Genomic DNA, 15,697 nt, shown 5'->3' on the forward strand with positions numbered 1-15,697 from the left:
CCAGCAGCTAGTACAAAGTTTTAACAAGGCTCCCAAGGACAGTTGATCAAATTCAACACAGCAACAGATCCCACACACAGTGCACCTAAGAGTAAGAGTAAACACACTGAGATGATATGATCCTATTTTGATTGGCAGAAAAAAACACAACTGGCGAAATATTCATCTTTGTTTATGGAGCATACTTTACATATCTAGCCTTTCAGACGACAGAGCGACAGAGGGATTCATAAAAACAGGATTAGAGCCCTCGCAATAAAATGAATCAGGTCAGAGCCAAATACCCTACAGAAGTAAAATGTAATACATTTCATCGTAGGATACCTCAGCTTATGATGTTAAAAATGGAAGCTCGATTACACTGAATCCTTTATCCTTAAAAATAACGTAGTAAGGAGAAAATAACTGGCAGGTTGGCTTGCTGTTGAGCTAATTCTTACATCTTTTATGAAAGGTTTTTAGTATTCTCCATATGTTCATATTTCAACAATGCATCAAGCCGGAATTAGAATTTCTTTACTTTTTCCTGAAATCATTATATATCCCTCGTCTTTGTTCTGACTTGTGTCGTCTTGTTCATTTTCTCAAAGTTGAAAATATCATAAAGAAGCAATTTAAATATAATTTGAGGTGGGTAGAGTAGCAGGACATTACATCGACCAATGAGCAGCCAGACAAAAAAAAGCGAGCTGTAAATGTGCGTACCTATCGGCCAATCACTCATCCTCAGTTTGTCCATTTTTACCTCAAATCACACAGAGTTCAGAAGAGTGAATTCATTCCAGAGGATCCTCTCTATTTAAATAGTTCCAACGTCTATACATCAGCCTAGCAGGCCTAGACCTTTTGAACTTTTTAAGTCGACTGAGTCTACATTAATACCTTGTTGTCCATTGAATTGGAAGTCGCTTTGGATAAACGCGTCTGCCAAATAACTGTAATGTAATGTCCACTGCTTTATCCCATCTGTGAATGGAACTTGTGATCTGCTCTGGACCCATTACGCAGAGACAGCCAATGCTAGACGCCCTCCTTTGTATAATATGAGGAAAACACAACGCTGAATGTGCAGGAGCTGCCCATTACTCAGCGCTAACTTAGCAACCTCTTCCTCCTCCCAATTGTATAATGCTCAATTGCAGTACATAACCAATGCTGTGTGCTTGTTGATAAAGGGGGAAAAAAACTTCTATCAATGTTTGTAGGGGGTTAACAGCAAGTCTCCTAGAAAGACCTTAATAACAATGTGTTCCGAGTACCCACGAGTCTTCCCTTTAAAGACATGCCCACTTATTGTGAATCCAATGCCTCGCAATTGTTTGCATGGAGTGTAAACGTGTTATTTTTCCATATTCCAAAAATATTTCTGCATGCTGGGATCCCTAAACAGTCTTAGAATTGCATAAATTGTCTATGACTGAAAACGTGAGACTCTTGAGCATCCGGTGAGCACAACTGTGTTCATGCGTGATGATATTAGTCGCTTCTATGTGGACTTTTATTTAATGTCACTGTGTAAAATGACCTGTTGTGAACTCAAGGATAATCACAGCCTCATGAAACTTTACAACCACAACCTAGGACATTCAGATGATGTATGGTTTGAAAATAATGGGGTTTCTGAGCAGTTTCTGAAACAGAAGTTTAAGTTATTCAATCGCCCAAAAATGCAAACTCCAACTGTCAAATGATTTTGGACAATCGCGCATGGATTGTTCAATGGTGCTCCTTTAGGTATTTGTGGCTAATGAGGTATTTTTGAGAAGTCAAAAACATTTTGCACCACATCTGCGAAACAAATGGCATCAACCCACAAATTGCTGCAACAACTTATGAGACATAAATGACCATGGGAGTTGGCATCCTATACTTCCATCATACTGTTTTACACCCTTATATACTCGAAACTGACTACATTTGAAGAGGCTCCTGAACAAAACATTTATTACAGCTTTATGTTGAGAAAAAAATTGAGACACTGCTGAGCTGCATCCCAAAGTAATCTTCAGGTTCCCAACTCCCCCCCCCTGATTATTATTCCCTTCCAAAGCATGAAACTGATGCTCACTTGCTTTATAATTATTTTACATAAAGTATAACTTCAGCAACTTCAATGCAGAAAGACGAATTCATGAGGAGAACAGATTCCCTGCTGGCTGATCTGAGGATGTACGCACGAGTGGAGTGGTGGTCTGAGGCAAAGACTTCACAAGTTATGAATAGCTGCCTCTACGCATAGAGCTGTGGTAGGTAGGTCTCAGGGAAAACAGAGGCACCCTACGTGGGGATAATGTTTGCTGAATTCAAACAAAATGTCAAAACCCAGCTAGACTGGATTTAATGAATAATAACAGGAAGGAACACATCTCCTGAAAATTCATTTGCTTTTGTTGCTTTTTATTTTACTCTCTCGCTCTGTATCCTATGTATGGACTCTTTCTACTCATCTTTTATCCTTCCCGCTATCTCTCTCTGCTTGAGTCCTGCGCACAAGCTGGATGTCGAGCTTTCAAAGCTTACATCTCCTCTACAGGAGGTGGTGCCTTTAGAAAATGACAACATTCTTCTGAAGGAAGGGATTTTGGAAAGTTCTATGAAAAGACTTGAGTATTAGGTTGAATAATTTATACAGTGAAAGCTTGAGAGCTGCCGCAGATACAGACTCTCAAACACGCTCACAATACGATGGCGGTCATTTGAGAGGTCAGAGAACACGCATGAGCAAGTAGGAAGCGGTCAGGGAGAGTAGAGGGAAGAGGATTTATACGGGGAGCTTAGCACCTTCAAACACTTGTTTTTTAAAAGCTCCATTCCTTAATGCCGTTAAACGGATCTCTTCCTTGTGAGAAATGAGAACATTTACTGGGACACGAACGTGGTGCTCTCTGCCCGGCCCTGCCGCGCCCTCTGAGCTGTAACATTTCACATCTGTGCTGTGCTCCTTACAAGCTCCCCTGACACCCCAATGCATCATGGGAGGGCTGTAGGGTTGGTTCGGTTGGGGCAAAGCGGGACGCGTCTTAAACCCTGACAACAGCTGTCGGCATTTCCATTATGAACAACACAAGTCAGTGTTACAACTGGACCTCGAGGCACATGGAGGGTCTTTTTCTACAGGGACCTCATTCTTGTTTCACCTCCAGAGGTGAGAAGGAAGGATGAAGAGGGGAAAGAAAACAGCTTTGGCAGCAGCTTTTGACAAATTCATCATGAGGTGGCACAAATGACCAATAGGTGCAATTTATTGTGTGCTATTTTCTATTTTTTGTCCATCTACGTTTTATTTTATAGCATGACTGCCAGACACCGGTTTAGTCTGTTAGCTTTTCTCTAATGCCTTAAGGCAGCGGTTCCCAAACTTTTTAGGCCGCGCACCCCCTTCTACATCCCGACCGGGTTCGCGCACCCCCCCCCCCTTAATAATAAAAAAAAAGAAAGAAGCAACAGAGCCTTTTAAGCCTTCATAGCCGCATAAGAATCGGACCAATGAGAGAACAGTTTGCTCGCGCGTGGCATTTGTTTACAAGATTTAGTCCGCTGTTAAATGTTGCAGTGTTACACAAACCGAACAAAGGAGCAACTGCAACAAAGCAAACGAACTGAAGGTGTGAAAACGCCCTGAAACACTGCAACAAAGTTTCAATAACTTTCAGTGACACAAGGCCTCACTTTTAAAGAGCAATACGGATGCGAGGACACACGCACAGGCTCAGAGGCAGATTATCACATTTAATTTACAATTAATGAGCGACTAATGAAGCCAGGATGTCTTCGGACAAAGCATCGATGCGGCGCGACACAGTGTTGTTGGACACCGGGATCATGTCCAACTTTTTTGCTTCTTTCCCCCCAATCATACATTCCACCATCTCTCTGGCAGCTGGTGAGCTCACGTCTTCGGCGATTGTGTGCGGTAGCCCCTTTCTCGCTATTCTGTAACCAGATATGAAGCCCGTAGTGCGTCATTTATAGACCAACACATGAATGAGACTCCAGTTGTTTTTGGCTGTTTTGTAACTCCTCCAATTTCGATTTAAAGAATGTAAGGGGCTTTTGACTTGCACCGGCATGCTTGGTGTTCAGGTGGCGACGTAAATAAGAGCTTCAGACTGTTAGCCAGAACCTCACTGCACACCACGCACTGTGGCTTTGGGGAATCTGCGTTGCCAATCCAAGTGAAGCCCAGACACAGATACTTTTCATCATATTTCCTCTTTTTTTCCCAGTCTGATGCTCATTCTCGTTTCCTCTTTTTTCACCTTGACTCCGCGATGGGCCGATGTGCTCCCGATTTGTCTGTGCTATCCCTTCCTCCTTTTCGGTCTCCTCCGTCTCATCTTCCTCTGACTCTGGCTCGATTTCTTCTCCCGGTCTCTCCCCAACGCACCTCTCCGTTCCCCTCGCCTCCGATTCCTCTCTCTCTCTCTGTCCCTCTCCTCTTTTACGACTGATAGCTTCAGATGTCCCACCTGACAGTTTTTAAATTAAAATTACATTTTTTTTTTATATTTAATATTATTACACCATCAGACCGCCATTACACTTTTCCTCTCGCGCACCCCCTAGAGGCAGCTCGCGCACCCCCAGGGGCGCACCCCACTTTGGGAATCCCTGCCTTAAGGCATTGCTGACTAAACAAACCATCACTGAACCACAACACATCTACTCCCACTCCTGCGCGCAGATTCCCTTATCTTTCCTCGGCACCCATATCACCCAGTTACACTGATACATGTCACATGTTCTGTACACACAAATAGACACTGTGATCTGTACTGGACATTTTCTGAGCCTTACTTTTACAAGACAAGGACATACATGTTTTTTTGTATGAGAAAGTAAAAAGGTAAAAGTGAGTTAGATTGGTCCTTGAGTGGGTGAAAACACATGTACGTGAAATGTGTAGCCTCGAGGAATATGTGTCCCATTTCAGTCTGCGCTTTGCATTGTTTTCTGGTAATGTGTTTACCTGATGTCCTGATGAATTCAGAATCCAGTACATTTCCATCTGTACAACAACAAAGTCATGGCATGCCACCTGTTGCTCTGACCTTTTCTTTGAAACATAATTACTACTCTTACTCGCTAATTACCACCAATTGCATCTACTTTGCCTTTTTTTTTTACCAATAATAAGCTACTGTCAATGAAACATAACACTTTCTGCACAGTTGTTTCACATTAAAAGCACTCTGGTGAGTCAGAGAACTAAATGTGTCATTGGCAGCAGCTTAATACTGATTGAAAGAATGGCAAAGCAGAAGTTATAGTGAGTATGAAAACAGTATTTCTGTTGTATAGAGAAGGTCAGAGCAGCAGACTGTTATGGTATGGTATGCTTTGACATAACTGTGCTGTTGTAATGGTGGAATTAGTACAGACTATTGAGAGGGTCATCGAGTGGGTGGCATGTCTTGAATGTGAAGCATTGATGTGAAGAGAAGGGTTCTGCAATAGGTTCTGAAATATTTGTATTTTCTGATTTACAGTGCAATATAAATAGAGCCAAAGAAAAACTAAAGATCCATAAGTAACAATGGAAGAATGAACTCTGGAATAAGCCAAAGCTCAGACTAACTAACAATGTCAAAATAAAAGAAAAATACGACAGCGAACCTTATAAAACATCTCAGAGATGGCTGAGGCACCTATGTGCTCCATTAAGAACCAGTACCTTCCCACTGATTGTTGGGGTAGGCGGAGACAAAGATATTCCTGAAGAACAGCATTTATGTGTTTTCCTCTGTGTTGTTGATGATGCATTTCATTTTATGGAAATGGAATAATTTGAAATGTTCTCTTTTTGAATTTTTGAGACTGTATGATTGGCCATGTGGCCAAACTGGTTGTCGTTGCTGTCCAATGTCTTGCAAGCCTATATGGGCTGGGTCACCATTTGGTGCAGAACACTCAAATGTTTTTCAAGTAATTTGACGTCAGCCCTCCCAAGATGAGAGCGGTGAAGAAGGCAAGATCGGCATCCCTACCAGGCCCGTACCATCTACTACAATGCCCAGGATGATCTGAAATTCCTCTGAAGTCTGATGAAGAGCGAGGGGGCAGTGTTGATCCCAAAAGAAAACAATTCAAGCACTTTCTGTATGGATGATTTAACAACTGTCCCCTTCTTGCATCTGAAGATACTGTTATTTAGCCCACTGCATGGTGACGAGGAGGAAGTGGACCCAATCTTAAGTTGTTCAGTGTGCTTGGACTGCTCTTCACTTCAAGAATGCGGTAGACCAAATCCAACATGGGAAAGCCGGTCTTAGTCATGTCATTAGTCATGAGTACAAGGAAAAAGCTTGTGTTTCCCCTAGATATTGTGACTGCAACACTCCAGCCAGACATGGCCCGGTGGACCACAACAGCCGACTGGCATACATTGTGGAATTGACAGTACCATGGGGAGAAGAAAACGACCAAACACTTTGAACTGGCAACTGAAGCTGCCCGGAACGGCTGAAAGACCCAAGATGGCCCTTGTAGGAGTGAGATGCAGGGGATTTGTTGCTACATCTACGACCAGTCTATTGAAGATTATGAGGCAAGAGGTCGACAAGCCCTCAAGTCCTCATCAAATGCAGCAGATAAAAAAGCAATTAGCTTTGGATTAAAAGAAAAGACTACTGGGCTGCAAGATGAATACTGTAGAGAGTATGGAACATTGATGCACCTCTGGGCTTATCAATTAAACATCGATGAAGGAGGGTGTTGACCTGATGACGTATCTACCCTCCTTCTTACTACTCCAATCCCACTGACAACATTCAATGTCCTGATTTACCACAGGGATTGAAACATCTGGTCCTAGTTGCTAAAAATGTGTTATTGTTGAAGAGATTTTTATTTTATTTTATTTGAGAGTTTAAAGTAATTATCATCATATTGTGCTTGTCTGTTGGGGCAGTGATTATAATGTAAGTGTGCAATTAAGGACCGAGGACCCTCCACGATCTGAGTGGACTAAATTCATTTGCTTGTAATCTGCACCGTTATAACTTGGGGTGAGGGAAACAATTGATAGAGCATAGTATCGCGACATTTTGCGTGGCAATATTGTATCAAAACACAAATGCCAAGTATCAATCTTTTATTTTATAAACTATTAATATTGCAATTAGGAAAGTGAGAACAACCGATTCAGCGATAACTGCGGCTATATAAGTCACGGTTTCATAACCGTATGTGTCCTGATTCCTGGTTTTTGTGTGTCCAGTGAAATCTCCTCTTGCATGAGTCATGGAACATGTGTGTGTGCGCCGCGGTTTGTTTTGTGTGTTTGAGAGAGTCTCGTCACTTACCTGAAGCTTGCTGTCAACATTTCAGAGATCAACATTGATACTTTCTAGTCGCTGGACGGATAGTAACACACTGTGAATGACACATCCGTGTTGAAATCGGCAGTAGGAGAGCTAGTAATGTTAGCAACGGCTGTTGTTTTAATGGAGAAGAGCCGCACGTCTCTGACATGGAGGTTCCAATTACTTCCACTGCGGTGCGTTCAAACCCTATTCAGTAAAAATGAGTATTGGACGAAAGCTAATTACAACGTTATCATGATGTGTTCATATGTAATATTGCAAAATGTAGTTTTGGTGACAAACTTGAATAAATCCAGGTGCTTGAAGTAGATGTTTTCACAGCAACATAAATATATATTAGAGAGCGATGTATGATCTGCTTAACTTCTTAACACTAGCTCTAAGCAGTCCATAATACATCATTGAAATTACAATTGACAAGATTTTTTAAATCAATAAAAACACAATATTTTATTTCCTAATCATTTGAATTGTGTGATTTATGTAAATCAACACTACATATGACAAAGTAAAAGGATATAGTTGATGATGGTGATGAATATTTTAGTTGATTCGCTGACGGCCTTAAGAAATGGACTGAAGTGGGATAAACCATGTGAACACTTTATCGTATTAGAACAGATGTTGACAAACTACATAAATTGCAGTTGAAAATAGAAAATGAATCGCAATATATTGCAACGTTTGATATCGCAATTACCATATCGCTAAATGTTTAAAACTGCAATAATATTGTATCGTGAGTTCTCTGGTGATTCTCACCCCTGGTCATTTTTTACCAACACATTGGTTAGAGAGCCCATCTGCAACCAGGAGACCTGGGTTCAAGCTTGCTATTGGGAAGTATCTGCCCTGTTCATGTGACCTGTGTCCTCGATAAAATGCAGTACCTCAGTCAGCTCTAACAGTCTGTCTTCTGACCTCCCAGGAAGGGTTAAACACACACATTTTGTTTGTTGAAACTACATTGGAGCATCAAGGGAAAAAAGAAGAAAATCCACCCTTCAAAAGAAGCAGCGAGGAATAAAAATAGATGTTTCTCACCAGCGGATGTGTGAACTCAGGGGCATGATCGTTCTTGTCTGTGATGGTAATGGTAGCCGTGGCTGTTCCTGTTAGGCCCACCTCACTTCCTGCCATGTCCTTGGCCACAATCTCCAACTCATATGTTGTGGTCGGCAGTGTCTGGAAAATAAACACAACGTGATTCAGAGTTAAAGATCATACATATATTCTTTCAAACTTTTATCTGAGCCTAAACATGTATTTACAATGACGACAAGTGAAAGAAATCAAAACAAAAAGGACAATACTCAGTGAAAACAATTGCATATATGAAGGATAGTGCTGTAATGTTAAAGGCACAACAAAGAAGCAATGCAAGTACACATTCCTTAACAGAATAAAAGACAAAATCAAGTGCAAACAGTGGTAGTTTCTGCATCATAGATGACTCATACGCACACACTATTGTGGTGATGATCTTCAGATAATCTATTTGAGAGGCTGCTCATTAAAAATAATGAATGAGTTGCCATGAGTGATGAAATGAATCCACCTAAAGCAAACCGAACACTTATCACCATTTTTACATTGATGTAAGACCCTTTGACAAAGCTTAAAAGCTTTTATAATAGTCCACTAGAGGCTTGAATCGACCATCAAATTGACATAAAAACACCATCAAAATCATCATAGTGTAAATATGGACCTGCATGCTCATATACCAGTGTTAAAAGCTCCAGTAAACACTTGCGTCATCTCTAGGGAAAGGTCAGGAATCCACATTTTTATACATTTTAGAACAGATAAGGGAGTCAAAGAGAGAGAAAAAAGGGTTCCTAAAGCTATGCAGAAAGGGATCAAATATAAGCATTCTACGGACGGTTTGAGCTCCTCCATTTTAAAAGATGCCAGAGCGGCTTAGAAGCGGGTTTTTACACACAATGCTCTGGGGAATCTAAGATCAAGAGTTCTAGGCCCTGCTGGAAAAGACAAACGATTTCCCCTTTACATAATCTGCAAAATCATATCATTGACGTATTTCGAGATTTTGTGGGCTTTTGTAAGGCTTTTAGAATCTTCGCAGATATTGTTGTTGTTGAAACCCAAACTGCACCCATGTCTGCTGGTTTTACATTCCTACACAAGCTAGGGAGAGGGATCCGTCCTTGACTACAAAGTAGCTTTCCAGAAGTGCAAAACATCCAAATGAGATATGTAATTCATTCACTGGCCTGGCAGCATTTGTAATCGATATAACAATTGGAGAAATCCTGCTCATACATACAGCGGGAGGAAAGCCTTCATAATGATCATAGCAGGGATAATCATTTGCTGCCATAATTCATGCCTAATTGAAATGTTGACTCTGGTGTATAAATAACAGGAGGTAGGGGCTGGTAAAGCCAACATTTATTTATCCGCTGCAGTGTTGTCTCCCTACTGGGGGGGTGTTAACTGTCACATGCTTAATAAACTGCATCCTTCTGTCTCACTGAAAATGCTGCTGGAGCTCTCGCCTGCATTGTAGATTCACCTCTGACTGAATGCACACTCTTCTCATGGTCCCCTGGTACAAAAGACAGAGGACTGGGAAGCACACACACACACACACACACACACACACACACACACACACACGCACACACAAGAAAACCAGGCTCCCATTTGATGCTTTGATTAAAAAGCAACAAACCAGAAAACTAAATTGTGGTTGTCCTTGTTGTGTTTATCGGACAGGCTTTTCATTAGGCCCTTGTTTAACACGCTAGCTAAAGTGCCTATAGGAGGGCATTTATGGGCCACCTGATGGCCAGTAAGGTACTGCTCCAGCTGAGCCTGTTGTTACAGTGTTACATTGGACAACTGGTCAAGCTCCTTGTAAAAGTGGTTTCTTTCTGAAATATTTGAATTTCACGTCTTTTTTACAGCATTACATGGTTGGATTCAAGCAGTAGCAGTGAAACAATACTAGTGATCTATTATTGGTGATTTCATGTCTATTTTTATGCTTTCATTTATGCCAGCTCGTGGTTGGCACAAATATAAAGTCGACTATAATTGTTTGGAATATTTATCCCCTTCAATTGCATTTCCATTGATGCTTATTATACACACTCTGATTATCATTTTCTCTACCTCATCATGTCCCTGATCTTTATACCCGTGGACAGTCAACCTGATTATTGTTGATGATATTGTTTACTGACAAAGAGCTGTGACCCAACATCCCCTCACGTTGCACACTACTCCTCTGCTCAGTGTCAAACTGAGCAGCAGTGGCAGTTGTCAGTGTGTGCGTGTTCTACTTTTGCCTCATCAAAAATAGTGCTCTAATCTATTTCATCTGAGGGAGGCAGGGGGGGGGATCAAACGATCGATGGGTGGACACCTTGAGGCCGTTTTTTAATCATCACATCACAGAGAACGTAGACACAGTGATAAGCTATTCACAGAAATCACATGATGAGGTCAGGAGCAACGTAATGGAAGACTTCGGGGCAAAAACTGAATTCTCAAGAGTGGACCTTTTGAAATACCAAATTTACTCAAAACAGGAAACAATTGAAATGTTCTTAACCGTCTTAACTGGTTTTATATACCGGGGACATTATATGCAGACGAAGGGACCAGCTGAGAGGCTAGTGCTTCCCTTCTGTCGTAAACTCCATCCATTCAAGCAACTGCTTTCAGGAGATTCCGTGGAAAGAGTGAGACGATAAACAGGTGTTTCTATCAATAGTTGGTGTCCCTCAACCAGCTCCTGCTCAATCAAAGATTGTGCAGGCAGATGGTGCTCCATGGACCTGTGAGTTTATTAAACCCATGCACACAACCACATGTGAATACACACACATGCTGATTGTAAAACACACACACACACACGTTTGCCCTCCAGCTGGAGAAGGGAAGGACTCTGGAATACCTGCAGGCTCAGTGGTGTCTAAACACATTGAGCGTGGCCTCCTCTGGCGACTGACAACGTCTTAATGAGTATTTCCTGAGTCTCAACTCTATTATAAACTCCCTGGAAGTACCTGGCAAAGAACATCTGTTCAAATTCACGAGAGATGCAGAGTTACAGCAACGGGGAATTTTCCCTCCAGGTGTCAGAAAGCTTCTACAGGCAAAGTGTTGATTGAGATACTCTTCTCAGTAAGCCCCTTCAATTTTCAGCTCCATGTTAATTTGTCTGGAAATACTTGATGAACCTTTTGGGAGCAGCAAAAGTGTTGAAGTCAAAGGAAAAAGTTACTCTTTGGCCATTTCTTCTGTGGGTCTAATTAGACCAAATTGAGTGATTGGCTGCATGTTCATACAAAATAAAGCTTCGGTGTTCAACCTACAGTGATGTTCCCTCGATACAGAAGGTCTATATCTTTTCATACTGTAGTTATTACATGTTTTTCAGCTCACTGGCTTCCAGTACTTCTGCAGGTATCGACATTATCACTTCATAAGGATATTATGATTATGATCACACTGTATTGTTTCATAAAAAAGTTGTATGCAAATGAATGGTTTGAAGCAAGTCATAAGTTATTGAACAGCTCGTTGTACATGCGTGAAGAGTTTTGTTTGGAATGCAGTTTAATACATTTACCATCTGTTCTATTACTTTGTATGTGTTTTGCATGTTTGCCAGACTGATTGACTTACATATCAATGTGGAGTATGAATTTAAGAATCTATGAGCCTCTGTGAAGGCTGTACTGAGGCACAGCAGTGCTTTGAGCTAAACACCAACAGCAGCATGCTAACATGCTCACAATGACAATGCCAACATGCTGATGTTCACGGGATGTAATGTGTGCACCGTGTTCACCATCTTTGTTTATGTTAGTGTGTTAGCATGCTAACGTTTGCATATGATCACTAAACACAAAGAACAGCTGAGGCTTATGGGAAGGTCGGTTGTCCGATGGTAAATAGTATTTAACCAAAGTATGGGTCAAATTACAAATTTGACCCGATAGTGACGCGAGATGCAAAGTTAAGGGATCACCAGAGTTATTCCAAATCACAGGAAGCATCAATGTCGGAATAAGATTTCAGGGAAAATCCATCCAACAGTTGTTGAGATAAGTCCGGACCAAGAGCGGACAAACTGCCATGTGCCAACCCTAGAGTAATGCCGCTAGCATGGCTAAAAACCTTCCTATTCATATCTCAATCCTGATACTACCTTAGAACCCAGCCTTACAGCAGAGTTTACTGCTGCCCTATATTACGTGTAGCAGTGTGACCGAGCGTCCTGGGTTCGTGTATGAGGGGCACTTATAAGACGGTAATAAGCGGAGTCGGGAGACCAGACATCTCGTTCAGTCCACGGCTTCTCTCTTTAGGGACATATCATCTCCAATACAAAACAATAAACATGAGACAGTCTGTTACAGGAGTAAAACAAAGTCTACACTGGTACTACTGTTCCTGCTGAGACTACAGGCAGCATAACCTTCGTCCAATCAAAGCAACTTTGCTTCATTGAATACAAGTGTGATATTTGGTGAATTCTTGGACTATCATCGTTAACTGTCATAGTTAAGGAGGCACAGTATCCACTAGACGAGTAGCATTGCTTTCTTTCCAATGAACTGTGTACCTTTCGTTGTAAAACGTAAGTGGGAGAAAAACCAGGAACCCACAAGTGATTTCAGTGAGCGATGGTGTTTGTGAAAGCTGACGAACAAACTCAACAAAGCTCATTTAGTCGAGCGTAACAAATGATATGGCAGGCCTTGTTTACGAGACATCTGATCGGAGAATGACATTTCAGACCGTCACATTCTGCCTCGGAAGGATTTCATAAAGCCCTCCAAGTGAGGGCTGATCCCCGGCACAAAGCAAGGAGAAAGGAGAGGATGAGAGTAGGAGAGAGAGAGATGAATGGAGAGGGACAAGTAAAGAAAGGAAGAGAGCAGAATGAGAGAGAAAGAGAGCAACCTCACATCTCTGAGACACCACATTAACTCTCTGAATAGGTGTGATATTATAGAACTGGCAGTGAGTTGTTTGTTCTCCTCTGGACCGTCACTAGCGCTCCCTCTCAGCCCCAAACCACTGGCTATTGTTCAGGCCCCTTTTCAAATTCTTAGAGAAATGATGACAGACATAAAAAGGCTTAGGAAAAAAAACAGAGCTGTATGAAAATCCACGAGTGACAGTATTTCTACAAGAGCAACATTATTCCTCTCACCTTTATGCCTTCATCATCCTCATTTTTCTACCTCTCTTCCTTTTTATCCTTCTGGTGGAAAGCTCTCGCACTGAACTGTATGCATCTTCAGGATGCAAGGTTCACTTTGCCGTCATGAGTCTCTTGAGATGGTTTCTCACCGTGCTTCCATCCATCATTGTCACAGCCCATTTATACTCATTTTCTCTCAATCGCTGTGATGTGTGGGAACGGCGACACTAATATTTATGAAGCTTTCAGACTGAAAGCTGTAACTGTCCTGTTTTCTGTCAGCATCACTCACAAGATGAGTTCACAATTTTTCAGGATCCACTGTCCTTGTTCCATAAAACACATTTAATAGTTTGTAAGGATGTAGCAGTCAGCGTGAATCAAACTTAGTGGGTTTCCTCCACAGTTAGTCCTTTCAGTACACAAGTATCTCATCGTGTTACTATCCTCCACTGCAGCTCAACAAGGAAACTCTCTAAAACTGCTACTAAAAAGGACGGTACGTTTGGAAGATATCCACTTAATCTGAACTCAGACTGCTAAAGCCTAATATTAGCTTCAGATAAATAGGAATTCATTTGTATCAAAGAATTTGAACTGTGGATCTCTCACTGACATGAAGACAGGTTTGAACAACATTGTGAACATATCCTTTTATCAAGACATAAAGACATGAAGAAACAAGACAACGAGTCTGCAGCCATGCTTGCAGCTCTGTTGAGCCAGCTGTACTTTCAGCTAAATGCACTACTAACATGCACACTGCATGCTAACATGCTTGTATTTTATAGAGCAGATACAACATTTAGATGAATCACTTGAGGATCGGTAGTTCATCTTGAGGGTGGGCATGAATATCACAACATTTAGATGAATCACTTGAGGATCGGTAGTTCATCTCGAGGGTGGGCATGAATATCTGAACCAAATTGAATGGCAATCCAAAAGCTGTTGAGAAGTTTCATTTTCAACCACAATTTGTCACGTCCGAGGGGCAGATCAGAGACTCAAGTGCAGACGCAGACACAGGAGACGAGGTGAAGTTGAAAACAAGGTATTTTACCGGTCACCAAAAAAGTAATAAACAAGAACTTAAAGCAACTCCAACAGGGAGCGAGCAAAAACCGGAAAAGGGCAAAGTCACAAAAAAGGCAAAGTCACAAAAACCATGGAACGTAAAGAGACAACGCGAGGAATAAACACGACGAGCACACGGGGAGGAACATGGAGCACACGGGGGGGAGAACAAAGACGATCTGACAACCAGAACAGGGAAAGCAGGGGAGTATGTGTGGGGTGAGGAGTAGATTGCAGGCAGGTGAGTTGAATGCGTGCAGTGTGGGGTTGGCAGAGGAAAGAGCCAGGGGCAGGTGATTGAGCACAGGTGAAGTGAATGAAAGCAATCAGGAGCCACTCAGACACACAGGAACACAGGGGGCAAAGCCTGAACCGCGACACAATTGTCATTCTCGTGGTGGTGCTAACAAAGCTACTAGGATTCCTCGTCTGAAGTCTGTAAAAAATGTCAATCCATGTCATGGTTGTTGAAATATTTCAGTGTAAACCAAAGTGGTTGACCGACTGATCAGCAGGCTGACTAACCAACAGACCCCACATTGGCATAGGGCCATCTGCTTGAATGGCTAAAATAAAAACCAACCGTCTCGGTTGAAATCTTTCATCAAACCGACGATACTCATTTTTCTCATTTCACCACTTTGGGTTTAACTTGACCTCTTTCAAGATACTCCGAACTTGTAGCCGCTGGACAACAGACAGCTCATTAGGTCATGGCAGGCTGTCTGCAGCCGGCTACGTTGCTGTGCTCACAGGAAGTCAGCTAGATGCAGATCACAGATCAACTGAAGTGACACCAGTTTATAGTGTCACCCCTCCAGCTGGTATCACGAGAGTGCTATACCATTGGAGGGGGCTCCACTCTGGCGCACAGCAGGTGTGTGTGTGTGAGAATGTGTGTGTCAGTGGTGGCTGACATGAGCTTTTGGAACTCAGGAACTCAAGTCACAATATCAGTCACATTATTTTTTCAAATGCCAGTCACGCTTCCATGTCAGTGTAAAATACAGAGCTTCACTTAGTTATGCATATGTATTCATGCACTGCTTTTCTTTTCTTACCAACAATTTGATTCCAAACTCTCTCTCTCAGACATTTTAACTCC

At 41.9% G+C, this 15,697-nt stretch overlaps 1 protein-coding gene across 1 annotated transcript in view; it reads right to left on the reverse strand.

The window, feature by feature from the left end:
* Positions 1-15,697, reverse strand: part of cdh13 (cadherin 13, H-cadherin (heart)) — a gene marked incomplete at its 5' end in the record, with an annotated part of 225,316 nt that overhangs the window by 60,458 nt on the left and 149,161 nt on the right. The window contains one exon of the mRNA XM_079268410.1: positions 8,370-8,510. Within this exon, the coding sequence (XP_079124536.1) occupies positions 8,370-8,510 (141 nt within the window). The remainder of the gene's footprint in view (positions 1-8,369; positions 8,511-15,697) is intronic.

Source organism: Melanostigma gelatinosum (genome assembly GCF_949748355.1).
Source record: "Melanostigma gelatinosum genome assembly, chromosome: 1".
NCBI lineage: Eukaryota > Metazoa > Chordata > Actinopteri > Perciformes > Zoarcidae > Melanostigma > Melanostigma gelatinosum.